The sequence below is a fragment of the Euprymna scolopes genome, chromosome 18 (genome assembly GCF_053919585.1).
Source record: "Euprymna scolopes isolate OS-2025 chromosome 18, ASM5391958v1, whole genome shotgun sequence".
Classification (NCBI taxonomy): domain Eukaryota; kingdom Metazoa; phylum Mollusca; class Cephalopoda; order Sepiida; family Sepiolidae; genus Euprymna; species Euprymna scolopes.
In genome coordinates, this window is record NC_136499.1 from 82,403,072 (window position 1) to 82,418,852 (window position 15,781).

Here is a 15,781-nt window from a genome sequence, read left to right on the forward strand (position 1 = left end):
TCGAACAGCCAGTAGCCATAAATGACCGTGCAATGATATTGAGAATGCCCCTTGCTGCTGGTCGTTATATGAATGTTCTTTCTGTCTATGCGCCAACTCTTACTTCATCCGAAGACGATATTACTTCCTTTTATCATATGCTTAGATCTGTTATCACCGGTTTGCCAAGCACTGAGAGTTTGGTGGTTCTTGGTGACTTCAATGCACGGGTTGGATCAGACAATGAGACTTGGTCTCCATTGGGTCCATATGGCATTGGTAGAGTCAATTCAAATGGTATGCTGCTTCTCCATGTCTGCAGTGAACTAAATATTGTTATTACCAACACTTTTTCCCACCAGAAACACAAGACCTGGTTCCATCTCCAATCTAAACATGGCCATTTGCTTGATTACATACTGTGTAGACGTGGTGATCTTGGAAATTTTTGCAAAGTTAGAGTAATGCGTGGTGCTGACTGTGGTACTGATCATCTAATGGTCAGAGCTAAACTGAAAATTACAGTTTGCAAAAAAAGCCGTTTCAATTGTGTCAAAGTGCCTAAACGTATTGATGTTTCCAAATTGAAGGATCCAGTCGTACAAAGTTCCTTGAAATCTGCTTTCAACCAGGTGGATTTCTCAGATTGTGACTGGGAGACAGTAAGAGATACAATATACCAAAAAGGTGTTGAAGTTCTTGGATTGAAGGTTCCCAGACATAGAGATTGGTTTGCTGATAATTTTGATCAAATTAAGCCTCAAATTGATAGAAAGCGAAAAGCTTATTTGAAACTTCTCAACTCTTCACCTCTGAATGAGCCAGTGCTCGCTGCCCACTTTTCTTCTGTTCGGAATGAGGTTCAGTGTTGTGTGTGCCAAATAAAAAACAAATGGTGGTATGACCTCTCCAGGGAGATACAGACTGCCTACGATCATAGAGATTTCAAGACATTCTACACTTTGCTTCATCTACACACCACTACACCACTCCTGGCGAAGGATGGGAAAACCTTGCTGAAAACCTCAGATGAAATTAAGCATCGATGGCATGAACACTTTCATGATCTTTTTCATAACCCATCCAATGTTGATGTTGCTGCAATAGAAAGTATCCCTCAATGTTCCTTTTGTCCGGAACTTGATGTTGAACCGACTCTTGTGGAAACAGTTGACTGCATAAAACAGATAAACTCGAACAAAGCCCCTGGGCTGGATGGCATCCCTGTTGAGCTGCTGATACATGGTGGTGTCAATGTACATTGTGTGGTCCACTCTTTGATACTGTCAGTATGGCAGGGTGACCCGGTTGCTCAAGATTGGGTAGATGCCATCTTGGTTATTGTTGTGGTTGCAAGGTTGAACAATAATTAGTAAGGAAATACAATGAAGACGCAAACAACAAGATAACGCAATAATAAGTGTATTAAAGAAAAGGTATATTTACAATATGTACAAATGACGGTGTCGAGTCAGAGAGTCTTGGTGGGAGGACATGTACGCTCTTCGGCGTCACTTCTGGTGGCATTTGAGTAAGACACACCAAGGCCAACCTAGGCTTGCCATTTATAGTGTTATGTTATTCGCATATGCAAATAAGTGGTTGCCACCACAACACCCCCCTCCCAAGATTTGAAGTCACACAGATTTCAATATCTTTTTCTTTTTGGGTTTACCATTAATGGTTCATTCACTTTTCTTTTCCTACCTGATCTTCGGGGTTCAGGTGCATTTTGAGGCGGTTCCAAATTAAAAGATTCGTATATGATATCTATGGTGTCCTCCTCTTCGACTGTTGTCGTATCATCATCATCTTGGATATGACGGTTTTTTATCTGATTTAGGTGCCTTTTATGTATATTTTGTGGACCTTTAATCATGTATGTACAATCACCAATGCGTTTATCCACTATTCCACATTCCCAGTAAGATGTGTTATTTCTGTAGCACTTAAAATATACTCGATCTCCCGAGTTATATTTCTTTCTTCTCGTGTGTGGAGTGTTTCGGATAATTGCCTGCCTTGGCAATAGTTTGTCAAACGCTGATTTTACCTTTCTGGCAAACATTAGATCAGCTGGTGATATGTTTGATGGTGTACTAGGATGTGGTGTAATCCTATATACTTGCAAGAATTGTTGCAACGCTTTTTCTGTTGGTGTTCCAATGGATTTCTTTAACGCTCGTTTTAGCGTGTCCACGAACCTTTCCGCGAGGCCGTTCGACCTTGGATGATACGGCGGAGTCGTGATGTGCTTCATTCGGAACGTGTCGCAAAATTCCTTAAACTCTGCGGATGTGAACTGCGTTCCGTTGTCAGTGACCAGTGTGTCGGGTACACCGAATCTTGCAAACAACTCGTGTAGGAACCCAATTGAGTTGTTCGTTGTTGGATTCCTGCAACGCATTACCTCCGGCCATTTTGTGAAACTATCCACTACAATTAAATAATAGTTTTCACCTACTGGACCAGCGAAGTCCATGTGGATTCTTGACCATGGTTGGTCGGTTTTCGGCCAAGGTTTGTGTACTATAGGTGGAGATTTTGCCGCTAACTGGCATCCTTTACATTTATCAATTGTTGTCGCTATGTCAGTGTCCATGTTACGCCAGTACATGTAGCTTCTCATTAACGACTTCATTCGATTTATCCCCAGATGTCCTGTGTGGAAATCTCTTAACATCCTATTCTGCAATGTTTTGGGTATTACCACTCTCTCGCTGTACAGTAACACATCGTCACATATGGAGAAAACTTCCTGCACCTTTGTGTCCGTTATAATTTTCTCTTTTATGTCCTTTATATATTCGTCTTTCTCGGCTTCCCTTTTAATGTCCGACAAAGTTACGGGTAGTTCCTTAATGATGTTTGCTACCATATTTTTTACTTCAACATTTGTCCGAATTGCTGCAATGACTGATTCTTCCAGATTGTGTTTCTGTGGTATCAGTCTTGACAGTCCATTCGCATGGCAAATCTTTTTTGATGCTAGATGTTGTAGCTGGAAATCGTAATTAAGTAGTATTGTACCCCAGCGCAGCAATCTATTTGCGGTGTATACCGGCAATCCTTTTTTTGATCCATAGATCGTGACTAACGGTTTATGGATTCTTCTATATTTTTTTAATCCTTTTTTAGTGTAATGGCCCTTTCACAGTCCTCTGCTAGTTTCTGGAGGGTTAAATCTTGCTCAGATTCCAGCTTAGACAACACTCGTCTGCGTATTTCTGCATTTTTCGTGGAAACTAGCCCTTGAGCGAAGATTAGACATTTAAAATCTTCTACCGTTAGTTCTGCAAGCTTAAAATTATCGCAGTTTTTATTGACAACTGATGCGTATGTCAAATAATCTTGGTTGTCCATCTTTCTTAGATTCATGCACAGCCATCTTTTATGAAAAAGAGATATATTTGGATTAAATAATTCTTTTAGTAATTTTACAGCTTCCATGAACTCTAATTCCGCAGTTTTTTTTAGGTAATATGTAATCTACGAATTTGCTGTGTTCTGATGTACCCAATTTTCTGAGTAAGAGGCTCACTTTCTGACTATTTGGCCAATTTTTACAGTCCAGTTGAAAAACATCCTCGTATCTTGTGTAGTATGCTTCAAAATTCTTCTCTTCCTCAGGCACATAATGAAATGTGTCCATGCTATTAAAAATAGTTGTATGGGAGAAATTAACACTGTTGACATTTTCTCGATTACTCTTTAGTAGTTCCAGTGTTTTAACAAAACGTTCATCTTGTCTTTCTTCATATTCCAATTGTAGTTTCTTATGCCTTTCTTCCTGTTCCAATTGCAGTTTTTTCTGCTTTAATTGTGCCATTTTCTGCTTTTCTTCTTGTTCCTGCTGCCATTTCAATAATCTGTCCTCTCTCTTTTCCTCACGGTCAGCCTGTGCCTGTATTTGTGTTTGCAAAAGCTCGTTTTGTGTAGCTTGTACTTGTAAAAATTGCATGAACATTTTTGATAAGTCTTCCATGTTTTTTTTTTTTTTTTTTTTTTTTTTAGTGTGTAGTTAAAAAAAATATTGTACCATGTACCATATACACCGGTTTGGGTTACAACAAAAAAGCAAATTGCTGTAAGCTCCTGTTTTCAATAATAATATCGCTGCTTGCAATAATATATTCTTTTTGCGAGTCACGCTGCAAAAAAAAATAAAACAGGTTTATCTGGAATCACGAAATGGAATTGACTTTCCGTTTTTAGGCACTTACTAATAAGTAACTCTTTCCACAAAATAAAAGTTTGGGTTTTTTTTTTTTTATCAATTGAATAAATGTATGCAGTACATTTAGTTCTTTGAGTTTTTTTTTTCTCTAGTATTTTAGTAATTAAAATACCTCTTAAATTGAGATTACCTTTTTTTTCCGTGACGTTTTACTGTATTATCCGTTATTCAATGACAACTTCAAGAAAAAAAATCCTTTCCTTGAATTTTAGTTTTAGCTGTGGTATTTCCTTTTAGTACCGACGTCAACCAAAACATTAATTAAAACGTCCTTTAGTTGTTGTTTTGTTTACGGAGAACAGTAATTAGAATCCACTGGTGAACTTTTTTCGTAGGTTACTTCCTTGCTTTTCGTAATACGGGTCTGACCTGTCGGTTTTTGCGACAGAACAAAGTTCGCTTTTCGTTTGCAAGTTGGTCCTTTAGTAAGATTTGTCGTGTATCGACAAAACAAAAATTCACTTTTACATTCGTTTGCAAGTCGGATTCCCAGAAAACGGCGTAAATTGTCGCTTTTGCCACGTTAGAGTTTTTTTTTTTCACTTGAGTTGAAACTTCTCTTTAGCGTAAAATCCGTTTGCTCGTCAACACTTTGCATTCCTTAAAAAAAATGGTCAACCTTTGCGTTGTACTTTTTTTTTTTTTTAAATAGTTCTTCGTCAAACTGTTATATTTGACGCTTCATATCTCGTCGCCAACTGTTGTGGTTGCAAGGTTGAACAATAATTAGTAAGGAAATACAATGAAGACGCAAACAACAAGATAACGCAATAATAAGTGTATTAAAGAAAAGGTATATTTACAATATGTACAAATGACGGTGTCGAGTCAGAGAGTCTTGGTGGGAGGACATGTACGCTCTTCGGCGTCACTTCTGGTGGCATTTGAGTAAGACACCCCAAGGCTAACCTAGGCTTGCCATTTATAGCGTTATGTTATTCGCATATGCAAATAAGTGGTTGCCACCACAACAGTTATGTTGTACAAAGGAAAGGGTACAAGATCTGATTGTGGAAATTATCGAGGTATCTCGCTGCTGAGTGCGGTTGGAAAGGTATTTGCACGGCTCTTGCTAAACCGATTGGAAAAGTATGTATGTCCTAATATCCTTCCGGAATCCCAGTCTGGTTTTAGAGGTGGACAGGGAACTGTGGATATGGTGTTTTCTGCTAGACAGCTCTTGGAAAAATGTATTGAACAGCGTATGCCTTTTTGCCAGGTGTTTGTGGACTTAACCAAGGCGTTTGACACAGTCAACCGTGAGGCTCTCTGGAAAGTGCTGGAAAAATTTGGCTGTACACCTGCTTTTACAGACAAGTTCAAGCAACTTCATCATAGTATGAAAGGTCGCGTCAACTTCAATGGTCAGCTTTCGGAAGAATTCCCCATTGATAATGGTGTGAAGCAGGGTGATATAGCTGCACCAACATTGTTTTCGCTCTACTTGACTGCTGTGCTCTGGTATGGTTTCCATGATTGTGATATGGGTGTTTATATTAGATTCCGAACGACTGGAAAGGTGTTCAACCTCAGAAGATTCCAAGCCAAAACACTTGTTAGTGATGGACTTGTTAGGGAACTGTTGTATGCTGATGATGCTGACCTGGTAACACACTCCCCAGTAGATAGGCAACTAGTGATGGATCTCTTTACAAATGCTTGTACCTGCTTCGGACTGACAGTTAGCATTAAGAAAACTAAAGTGATGTACAATCCCGCTCCCAATGATCTGTATGTGGAACCTGATATCTTCGTCTGTGAAAAGCACCTTGAAGTTATAAAAAATTTTGTCTACCTTGGGAGTGCCTTATCAAATGATGGCACTCTTAATGCGGAAATAAGACAGAGAATCAGCAAGGCATCTAATGCTTTTGGAAGGTTACAAGATAGAGTCTGGTCTGACGGTGATCTGACTCTGATAACTAAAATTTCAGTATATCAAGCATGTGTAGTACCATCCCTACTCTACGCATCTGAAACTTGGACCTTGTACCGGTCACATATAGAATTGCTCGAGAGGTTCCATCAGCACTGCCTTAGACACATTCTTGGTTTAAAGTGGTATAGCTTTGTCCCTGATACATGTCTTAAAAAAGGCCAAAACAACCAGTATTGCTACCATTGTTATTAAGAACCAGTTGCGTTGGGCGGGTCATCTCATCCGGTTTGAAGACTATCATCTCCCAAAACAATTGTTCTATGGTGAGCTCTCTCTTGGAAAAAGACCCCAGCACAAGCCCAAAAAACGTTTTCGTGATAGCATCAAGGAGAGACTGGTGAGCTTTCATATTCCTGTTGACAGTTGGGAGTCCCTAGCGTATGATCGCAAGCAGTGGAGGACACTGATATACAGGAGTGCAGAACACTATGAAACAGCCAAAATAGACCGAGCGAAGCTTAAGAGAGCATGTAGGAAATGCCAAACCTTGCCGCCCAACCATAGAGATCTCTGGATCTGTAAGGTGTGTGATCGGGCTTTATTGTCTAAGGCAGGTTTTGTTAATCACATGAAAGCCCACGATAATACAGGTTCCGCTGCTGTTAGTTTCATACAAATCAGTGAGCGTTTTCAGTGTCATGTCTGCTTGAGGGTGTGCAAGTCGCTGGCAGGGCTAAAAAGTCATATTCGGGCACATGGACTTTTAGTGACTGAGGGAGTGGCTCTCGTCTGACAAGACGTTGCAGTCATCATATATATATATGTATATGTATATATGTATATGTGTATATATATGTATATATGTATGTATATATATATGCATATGTATATATATATGTATACATATATATGTATATGTATATATATATGTATATGTATATATGTATATGTATATATATATATATCTGTATATGTATAGATATATAAATATATATATGTATATATATATGTAGGTATATGTATATGTATATATGTATATATATGTATATGTGTATGTATATGTATATATATATATATGTATATATATGTATGTATATGTATATATATATATATGTATATATATATGTATATGTATATATATATGTATGTATATGTATATATATATATGTATGTATATGTATATATATATATGTATATATATATATGTATATATATATATGTATATGTATATATGTATATATATGTATATGTATATATGTATATATGTATATATATGTATATGTATATATATATTTGTATGTGTATATGTAAACATATCTATATGTACATATATTTTAAAAGAGTAACGTTGAGGATTTGTGCCGTTATGAATGCGTTTTCATTTTAAAAGCTATACTACAAGCGAAGCGAACGTCTCTCTATTGTATGTTCTGTGTATTTGGTATTTTTTACACTTTTATTCATATTGAATTAACTTATTCCTAACAACCATCAGCATCGTCGTCATAACCTTTTGGGATTTGTGCCGTTATGAACGCGTTTTCATTTTAAAAGCTGTGCTACAGGCGAAGCGAACGTCTCTCTATTCTATGTTCTGTGTATTCGGAATTGTTTTACTCTTTTAGTCATGTTGAATTCACTTATTCGTAACAAGCATCAGCATCGTCGTCATGAACGTTGAGGATTTGTGCCATTATGAACGCGTTTTCATTTTAAAAGCGGTACTACCGGCGAAACAAACGTCTCTTTATTCTATGTTCTATGTATTTGGGATTGTTTTACTCTTTTATTCATGTTAAATTCACCTATTCGTAGCAACCATAATCATCGTCATCATAAATGCTCCTTCATATATATTCTACATGTACATGTATGTGTGTGTGCATATGTATATACATGCGTGTATGTATTAATGTATGTGTGTATGTGCATGTTGCGTATGTATGTTTGCGTGCATCTATTTGTATGCATGCTTGTATGTGTACGTGTATATCTTTATTTCAATATGTGTGTGTGTGGTGGGGGAGAGGACTCCCAAAAGCCCTGTTAAGGCAACCCCTCTGGGTGAAGCAAATCTCTGATTTAAAAACAAAAAAAAAAAAAAAAAATAAAGCGGGAGACCAGTACCCGCATTAAGCTGGTCTGTAGTTTTGTTGCTGGCTATCTTGCTCATGCTTGTTGCTGGATCTCAACATTTTGAACCGAGAGAGAGACTTAGCTGTCATATGAAGCTAAAACTCTGTAACATCATCTTTGTATAGATACTTCCTCAGGCATTTGTTTACAAAAATTGTCCGTGGCGATGGAAAAAGTGACACGTGTGTAGCCCTGAAATGCTGGAAGCATGTAATAATTGATCTGCCATCATTCTATATATGCATATGTGTGTGTATTTATGTATGTATACATGTTAATATATATACTAGTGTATGTGTATGTATACCTGTTTGTATATGTATGTATATATGTATGTGTGTATATATTTTTATTTATTTATTTTTTGTGTACATAGGTTTATGTGTGTTTGTATGTATATACGTATATATATTTGTGTGTGTATATATGTATATGTATAAATGCATACATATGTATGCATATAAGCACATATATATGTATGTGTAGGTATATGTAGGTAACTTTATGTGTATGTATGTATATGTGCATACATGTGTACGTATATGTATGTGAATATGTATGTATATGTGTGTATGTATTTGTATATGATAGTATATATGTGTATGCATATATATGTATATGTGTGTGTGTATGTGTATGTTTGTATGTATGTGTTATATGTATTGTGTATGTATGTATGGATGTATGGATTGGTGTATCTTTATGGGTATGTATGCGTATGTATGTGTGTATACGTATATATATGTATGTATGCCAAGGACCGTCTTCAATGTCATGTCTGCTTGAGCGTGTGAATTGGCTGGCAGGACTAATAAAAAAAAAAAAAGGTTATCTTCGGGCTCATGGACTTTCAGTGACTGAGGGAGTGGCACTCGTCTGACAAGACGTTGCAATCATCATCATATGTATTTATATATATATATATATATACATATATGTATATATATGTTTATGTATAGGTGATCAAGGTCTGGTGTGGACGTGTGTTAAAAGCACACAGATGTCATAGCGTTTTTCTGATCTTCTCCCAGACAAATCAACCCCACGTGCACGTCGTGATCACTGGCACGCAGGCGGGGCTCTGATGAACAGCGAGTGTCCTGCGTCGTATAACTGGACCTCCACTTCCTTGTGGGCCAAGTTTTATTTAACCAGAGGCTAAGGGTGAGGTAACCCTGACAGAAACCTGCAGAGGAGTTTAGACCCTGTAAGCTGCGGCATATATGTCCTCCTGGCGTGTGGAATATGTTCTGGTACCCAGCAACCTAAGTTCCAGTCATGGATACAAATGGCACGGTGGGTGGAGAGGGCTCTGTAAGCTGTAGTGAAGGCAACCTGCCTAGGAGAAGGAAAACTCTGATATAAAACCTGCGATGACTGCTGCATCCAATGATATAGACTTGCTCTTCTTTTTGGATCAATGTGGCAGTTGTTTAGAGAGTGGGATTGTCTCGGTGCAAAGTCTTTCCCCACTATAACAATCCGCATACACAGGCATTGCTCGATATAAATTAGTTACACTTTTATATTGAGTGATGGATATGTTCGAAAGCAAATTTGCTGCCATCATGTATACACACATATATATATTATATCTATGTATATATATATATAATATATGTATACACACATATATATATTATATATATATACACACACATATATATTATATATATACACACATATATATCATATATATGTGTGTATACATATATATATATAATATATATATGTGTGTATACATATATATATAATATGTATATATGTGTATACATATATATATGTATATGTGTGTATACATATATATATATATATGTATATATGTGTATACATATATATGTGTGTATACATATATATATATAATATATATATGTGTATACATATATATATATGTATGTGTGTATACATATATATGTGTGTGCATATATATATATATATGTGTGTGCATATATATATGTATATATATATATGTGTGTGCATATATATGTGTGTGTGCGTACACATATATATATATATATATATATATATATATAGTAATTTATAAAATATATATGGCGATTAAGCTACACTGAATATTCCGCGTTTCAGCCACTCTAGGATTCTTCAGGCTTATGCGCATAAGCCTATAGAATCCTAGAGTGGATGAAACGTGGAATATTCAGTGTAGCTTAATCGCCATATATATTTTATAAATTACTAACTAGCTCTACCTACATATTGAGCACTTTTGAAGTAAATACTTCAAGTTTACGCATAAATTTATACTTTCGTATATGAATTTTCTCTGAGTAAATGAAGTAGTTATATATATATATATATTTACACACACATATGTATATATATGTATATATATATATATATATACACATATGTATATATATATATACACATATGTATATATATACACATATGTATATATATACACATATGTATATATATACACATATGTATATATATACACATATGTATATATATATATGTATATATATACACATATGTATATATATATATATATATATATATATATATATATATATACATACAAACTCAGACATACGTAAATATGTACACATGCAACTAGATCAATTCTGGGAAAATAAAGTAATTGTGTTGAGAAATTTGAGAAGGTTGAAGAAAGTTATTAATATTATTTCAAAATATCATAATATGGTATAAAAAACATTAATAGTTAATAATAATTATAAAGATTTTAAGAATAAGGCGAATAACATAGTATAAACTTAGGTATTTGCGTTAATTTTAAATTAATAGGACAGTATTTAACTTACTGAAAATATGTATTTATAATACCTACAAGTAATAGAAGTTTCATGTTTTTTTTTATTGAGACGTTCAGTTTGCTCGAAATGAATAATTTCTCACTTAAACATAAAGAACAGGGTGAATTTTTAGATAGGAAGGTGTTGGCTTTTTAATAATTTCCCATTTCACAACTAGTGTTAGGTTTTTCTTTGTAATATGTAAATAGTAATGTTTTTCCTTTGATATCTCAAAAGTACATTTGTGACCAGTGGATCTCTCTTTGAATATGACCAGCCATGCCAATATAATATTTCATAATATTTTTGTTTTCTTTAGTAGAAACCGTAGCCTTATATACTACTGAAGTTACTAAGCAATTGCCTTTAAGGGTGAATTCTAATTCATTAATACAGCTACATGATTTAACAAATTTAGATGCATTTGGGTTTGCTTCATTTCTATCATTCAATATTTTCTTATTGTGTTTTTATATTATTTTTCTAGGTTATCACTACAAACTATAGCTTAATTTAACTGTATTTTTATGTAGGATATTCTCATGAGAGAAATGTAGTTTAATGAGGTTCAGAAATTTTTTACCAAGATTAGTTGTCACCATTAAATTGAAAGAGGGTGTAAACAAGATAATTTGTCTTTTTTTACTATTTTTAGGTGTATTAATATAGAATTTAGGCTCAATATATTCTATTTGCATATTCTTATATCCTCTTTCCTTAACAAATTTATTATTATAGAAAGCTTTGTGGGAGTCAAATATGTTTTTGTTAGAGGAATCATCACTTAGTATCTAGGTAATTGATTTACCCGGTGTTTGCCCGGGTGTTTGTAGGTGTGTGTGGTGTTAAATAAAATAGAAACCGGGGAGGGGGGGTAGGATCGAACCCGAAGCCCTGAGGTGAAGTTTGAAAATAAAATCGGCCAGCCAGGATGAGTTAGTGAAAGATGTTTGAATTTATTTAAGTAAGAACCAAACTGACAGGTGCGTGCCCAGAAGTCGTCGAGCGTTACGACGACGACGACGACGTCAATGACCAGGTTTGTTTGTTATAAGCGAAGTAAAAAAAGAAAACAATGTTAAAACTTAAGCGGGGAAAAAAAACACAAAAAAAACTAACGTAAGGCAAACGAACGATGAAAACAGAAAAACGAACACGTGAAAAATGGCTTAAATAAGCCTGTTTCGATATTAAAATTTAAAAAATCGGTGGGTACCCGGGTGTTTTTGGGTGTGTGGTTGGGGGTGGATAAGCGAAGTAAAAAAAAACATTATGTGAAAAATGGCTTAAATAACACTGGTTCAATATTTAAGTTTAAAAAATCGAAAAAAAAAAGAAAGACATCTCACACCACGATTCGAACCCAAAACGTTAAGATAATGAACCAACGCGCTAATCAACTGAGCTAACGCGATGTACTTGAAATTTGTTCAGTTTTTCAGCTATTTAAAGTAAATCAGGTCAAGACGTTATCTGGCGCATGAGTAGAACCGCTCGTCGTACAAGAAGATCGTTTTTGTTGACCGCCTCCCCTGTCGAAAATTAGCAAATTAGGTGCAAGGCCAATTTTTAATGTGAGGAGTGAAGGGAGGGGGAAGGGAAAAAGGGGACCAGCTCCCGAGAGGTGGGAAATGAGAGCTGGTTAAAGGTCAGGTATGTGGGGTTGCCCCCACATCTGGTCCTTGCTTGCAGCATCTGTCGGAACAGACACCACACTTTGATCTTGTCGCCTGGGCCCCGGAGGGCGGCGGGCCTGTGATTAGAGTCGAGTTTCGCTTTTTGTTTATACCGAAAACCGAATGTAACGCATGCCGATGCGGGAAATGTGGAATAATTAACGTTTGAAAGTCAATAAAATTAAATAGACAGGCGAGCTCCGTGGTTAAGTGTGAGATATTACAATTTATAGATGATATAAAAAGTTTTAAGAAGTTGTGAAGCGAGCGAGCGCTTCTCTGAAAGAAGCCTTTTGTGGACATCGAGGAAAAGCGTACATACATACATACATACATTTTCGCTTTTATATATATAGATTTTGGGTGATTGGAAAGTGGATGAACATAGAATCCGTATTGTTTTTTGTATGGTTCATATATTTCCTCATTTAAGTTTAGGATTACACCTAGGAAATTAATCATTTTAATATTTGAATTAATCTCTACCATCAGCCTAATTCTTCTACATTTTTTAATAATCATTTTATTCATTTTCTCACATTTTGAGTCATTAGAATTTTTTATAACCATAAGTCTGGCATCTCTATAAAGACTAATGTATTTAACTTCAATCACCTTTGTCAGGTTATACAAAATATAAAGTCTAACTAAATCAGTCCAAAGTGCCCATACATTTTGTTAAACATTTTTAATATTTTAAATAATTTGTAATTTTATATTTTGATTTAATTTGTTAATACTTTTTCTAACTAATGCCTTCTTCTATTGTAGAAAACTTTGGCAACTCATTATGAGAACATTAGTCCGAAACTAATCCTTATTTAAAAAATTCAGAAACATTTAAGGGTTGTTTCATACTTTCTTTGTCTTTTTTTCATTGTTCAGAAGGTTTGTATTCCTAACGTCAGGTCACACAGTTTAGGAGTGCGTCTATATTGGAATGTCCAGTGGACAGGAGAGAGAAAGAAAAGAGAGGTCTGTCTTCGATGCTGGCCGAGTGCTCTCTGTTGACTGACCATGATTCCCAAAGGAGCTAAAGAAGTTTCATTAGGGAGAGATAGAATTAATGCACTCTGCCAGCTGATTGGTAAGTGTGTGACCAATTTGCTGAGCATTGATTCACGAAAGAAAATAAATTTTTATTTGTAACTGCTAGAAACATGCAAGTTTTTTTATTCTAATGCTTCACTCCTGTGTTTGCAAAGACTGTTACAGCACTGTTAATCTAAAAGCTCATTAATGCTACATTTTGTGAACTGAAACAGAATTTTTCTTACCTTCTGTCCCTCTTTTTCTCGGTACCGATAACCAGGTCCCATTAAATTCTCACAGTATTGGTGACGAGTAACATTCCAAACTGAAAAAAAAAAAAACATGCTAGAAGAAATCTGTAAATGCTTCACCATTGAAATTTTTTGTAAATTATTGCCTAACTTGGTACCATTTTGTCACTGTCATATACAGTAACATTTCGCGTTTGCTCTATGGGCATATTTTAAAATGTATTTCTCTCAAAATGCCACCTTCGTTTTTGGTAAACTACCTAATCGATGTTCTTACTAGTAGGAAAGAAATTGAATGTTCAGTTGTCTTTGAATAATGCAGTCCTTAAACGTTTTAAAATTTTTAACAATTTTGTTTGGATTTTCTGCAACTGAAATAATAGATGAATATTGTTATGTGTGTGGGGGTTTAATCCGATAGGATGATTGTGATAAGAAAGAACGAGAGCTAAAGAATATTGGCTTTATTTACAAAAGACGCCATGACAACAAGTGTACAAAGGAAATAACTCTTAACTTCCGATTTGTCCAAGGGACTTAACTAACGAGGGTAAATATACAGGATCCATTGGAGTGTAATTCACTAGTCGGCTACATTGTATGTGTAGGTGATGCCTGACCCTCAGACCCCTTCCTCTGGCTAAAGTCTGGGAATGACCTGCTCTGAGGTGTGTGTGGTGTTGGAATACTGCTGATTTGCGGTTTGCTTTGTAATACACTTACTTCAGATGCATGCGGTTGGTCAGATCTGCACTCAAGTATCAAGCTTCTTTTTACTGGTCTGATGAATTGTCTATTCCTTCGGTAGATGTTATCACTTTGAGACTCGACTATGTATGATCTTGGTGCCACGGCAGGATGCTAAATGATTCCTGTTTGTTTTCTCGTGCTGGACATAGATTTTCTGCTCTGCATGTAGAAGTGGGCGTTGTCTGTTATGTTGCTTGTCATAACAGTTCTTTGATTCCTCCTGGTATTGTTGTAGTGCTGTTCTTGTCTGCTCATCACTAAGTTGCTACTTGGATACTAATGGTATCTATATGTAGGGAAACGCATGACTTACTTAACTAGCATGTGTGCATAATTCAACGGGTCGGTCGTGGAACGAAATGAATGAAGAAGAAAGAAACAAAAATGGCTGCCTTATCTCTTTATATGCCTGTAATGTGAGATGCTCCTGGTTGGAGATAAAAGAGGGTTGATTTTTTAGAGGGAAGTGCATTTTGAAGTTGGATTTCGAAAAAATAAGTTGAATTAGCAGAAGTTCGTTTGGAGTTGAGAGAAGGTGCGTGACGTATACAGAAGTTTTGGAAGTTGGAAGTTTGGACAACAGTGTCAACATTACCCAGGAAATTATTGGTATGATGGGCAGAAGAAATAACACTCAAGTTATTGAATTATACTATATTTGTCAGCCATTGAGCAATTCTGTTGGAGATTTGGTGTTTACAGACATGGGTCTGCCATCATTGCTAGATAATTGTCTTGTCCAGTTTCTTGTGCCTTTAGCAGTGTTTTTTTTGCATATTCTGACCATCCTCTTGGCAAATCCTTTATATTTCAGGTAGTGTGGAGACAATGTCTTGTGCATAAAGTTGTATGATGTGGGAAAAAAATGTAAATTCCTTGCTTGTGAACTGTAGGCCATTCTCTGAATATAAAATTTCTTGTACACCTCGTTCCTCAAATATTGCCTTTATATTTTTGATGACAGCTGCTGCTGGGGTGGAGTAAAGGTGTCGTATGAATGGACTTCGACTGTACTGGTCAGCTACAAGTAGATATTCCTTTCCAGCCATAGAAAACAAATC

The 15,781-nt window shown here is 35.8% G+C and overlaps 1 protein-coding gene and 1 long non-coding RNA gene across 6 annotated transcripts in view; one reads left to right on the top strand and one right to left on the bottom strand.

Moving 5' to 3' along the window:
• Positions 1-15,781, bottom strand: part of LOC145297671 (A disintegrin and metalloproteinase with thrombospondin motifs 3-like) — a 1,581,225-nt gene that overhangs the window by 319,870 nt on the left and 1,245,574 nt on the right. For all 5 annotated transcript variants that reach the window (XM_080143852.1, XM_080143853.1, XM_080143851.1 and 2 more), the window contains one exon: positions 13,965-14,044. In XM_080143852.1, coding sequence (XP_079999978.1) covers positions 13,965-14,044 — 80 coding nt within the window. The remainder of the gene's footprint in view (positions 1-13,964; positions 14,045-15,781) is intronic.
• Positions 1-15,781, top strand: part of LOC145297672 (uncharacterized) — a 158,418-nt gene that overhangs the window by 52,209 nt on the left and 90,428 nt on the right. The window lies entirely within an intron of this gene.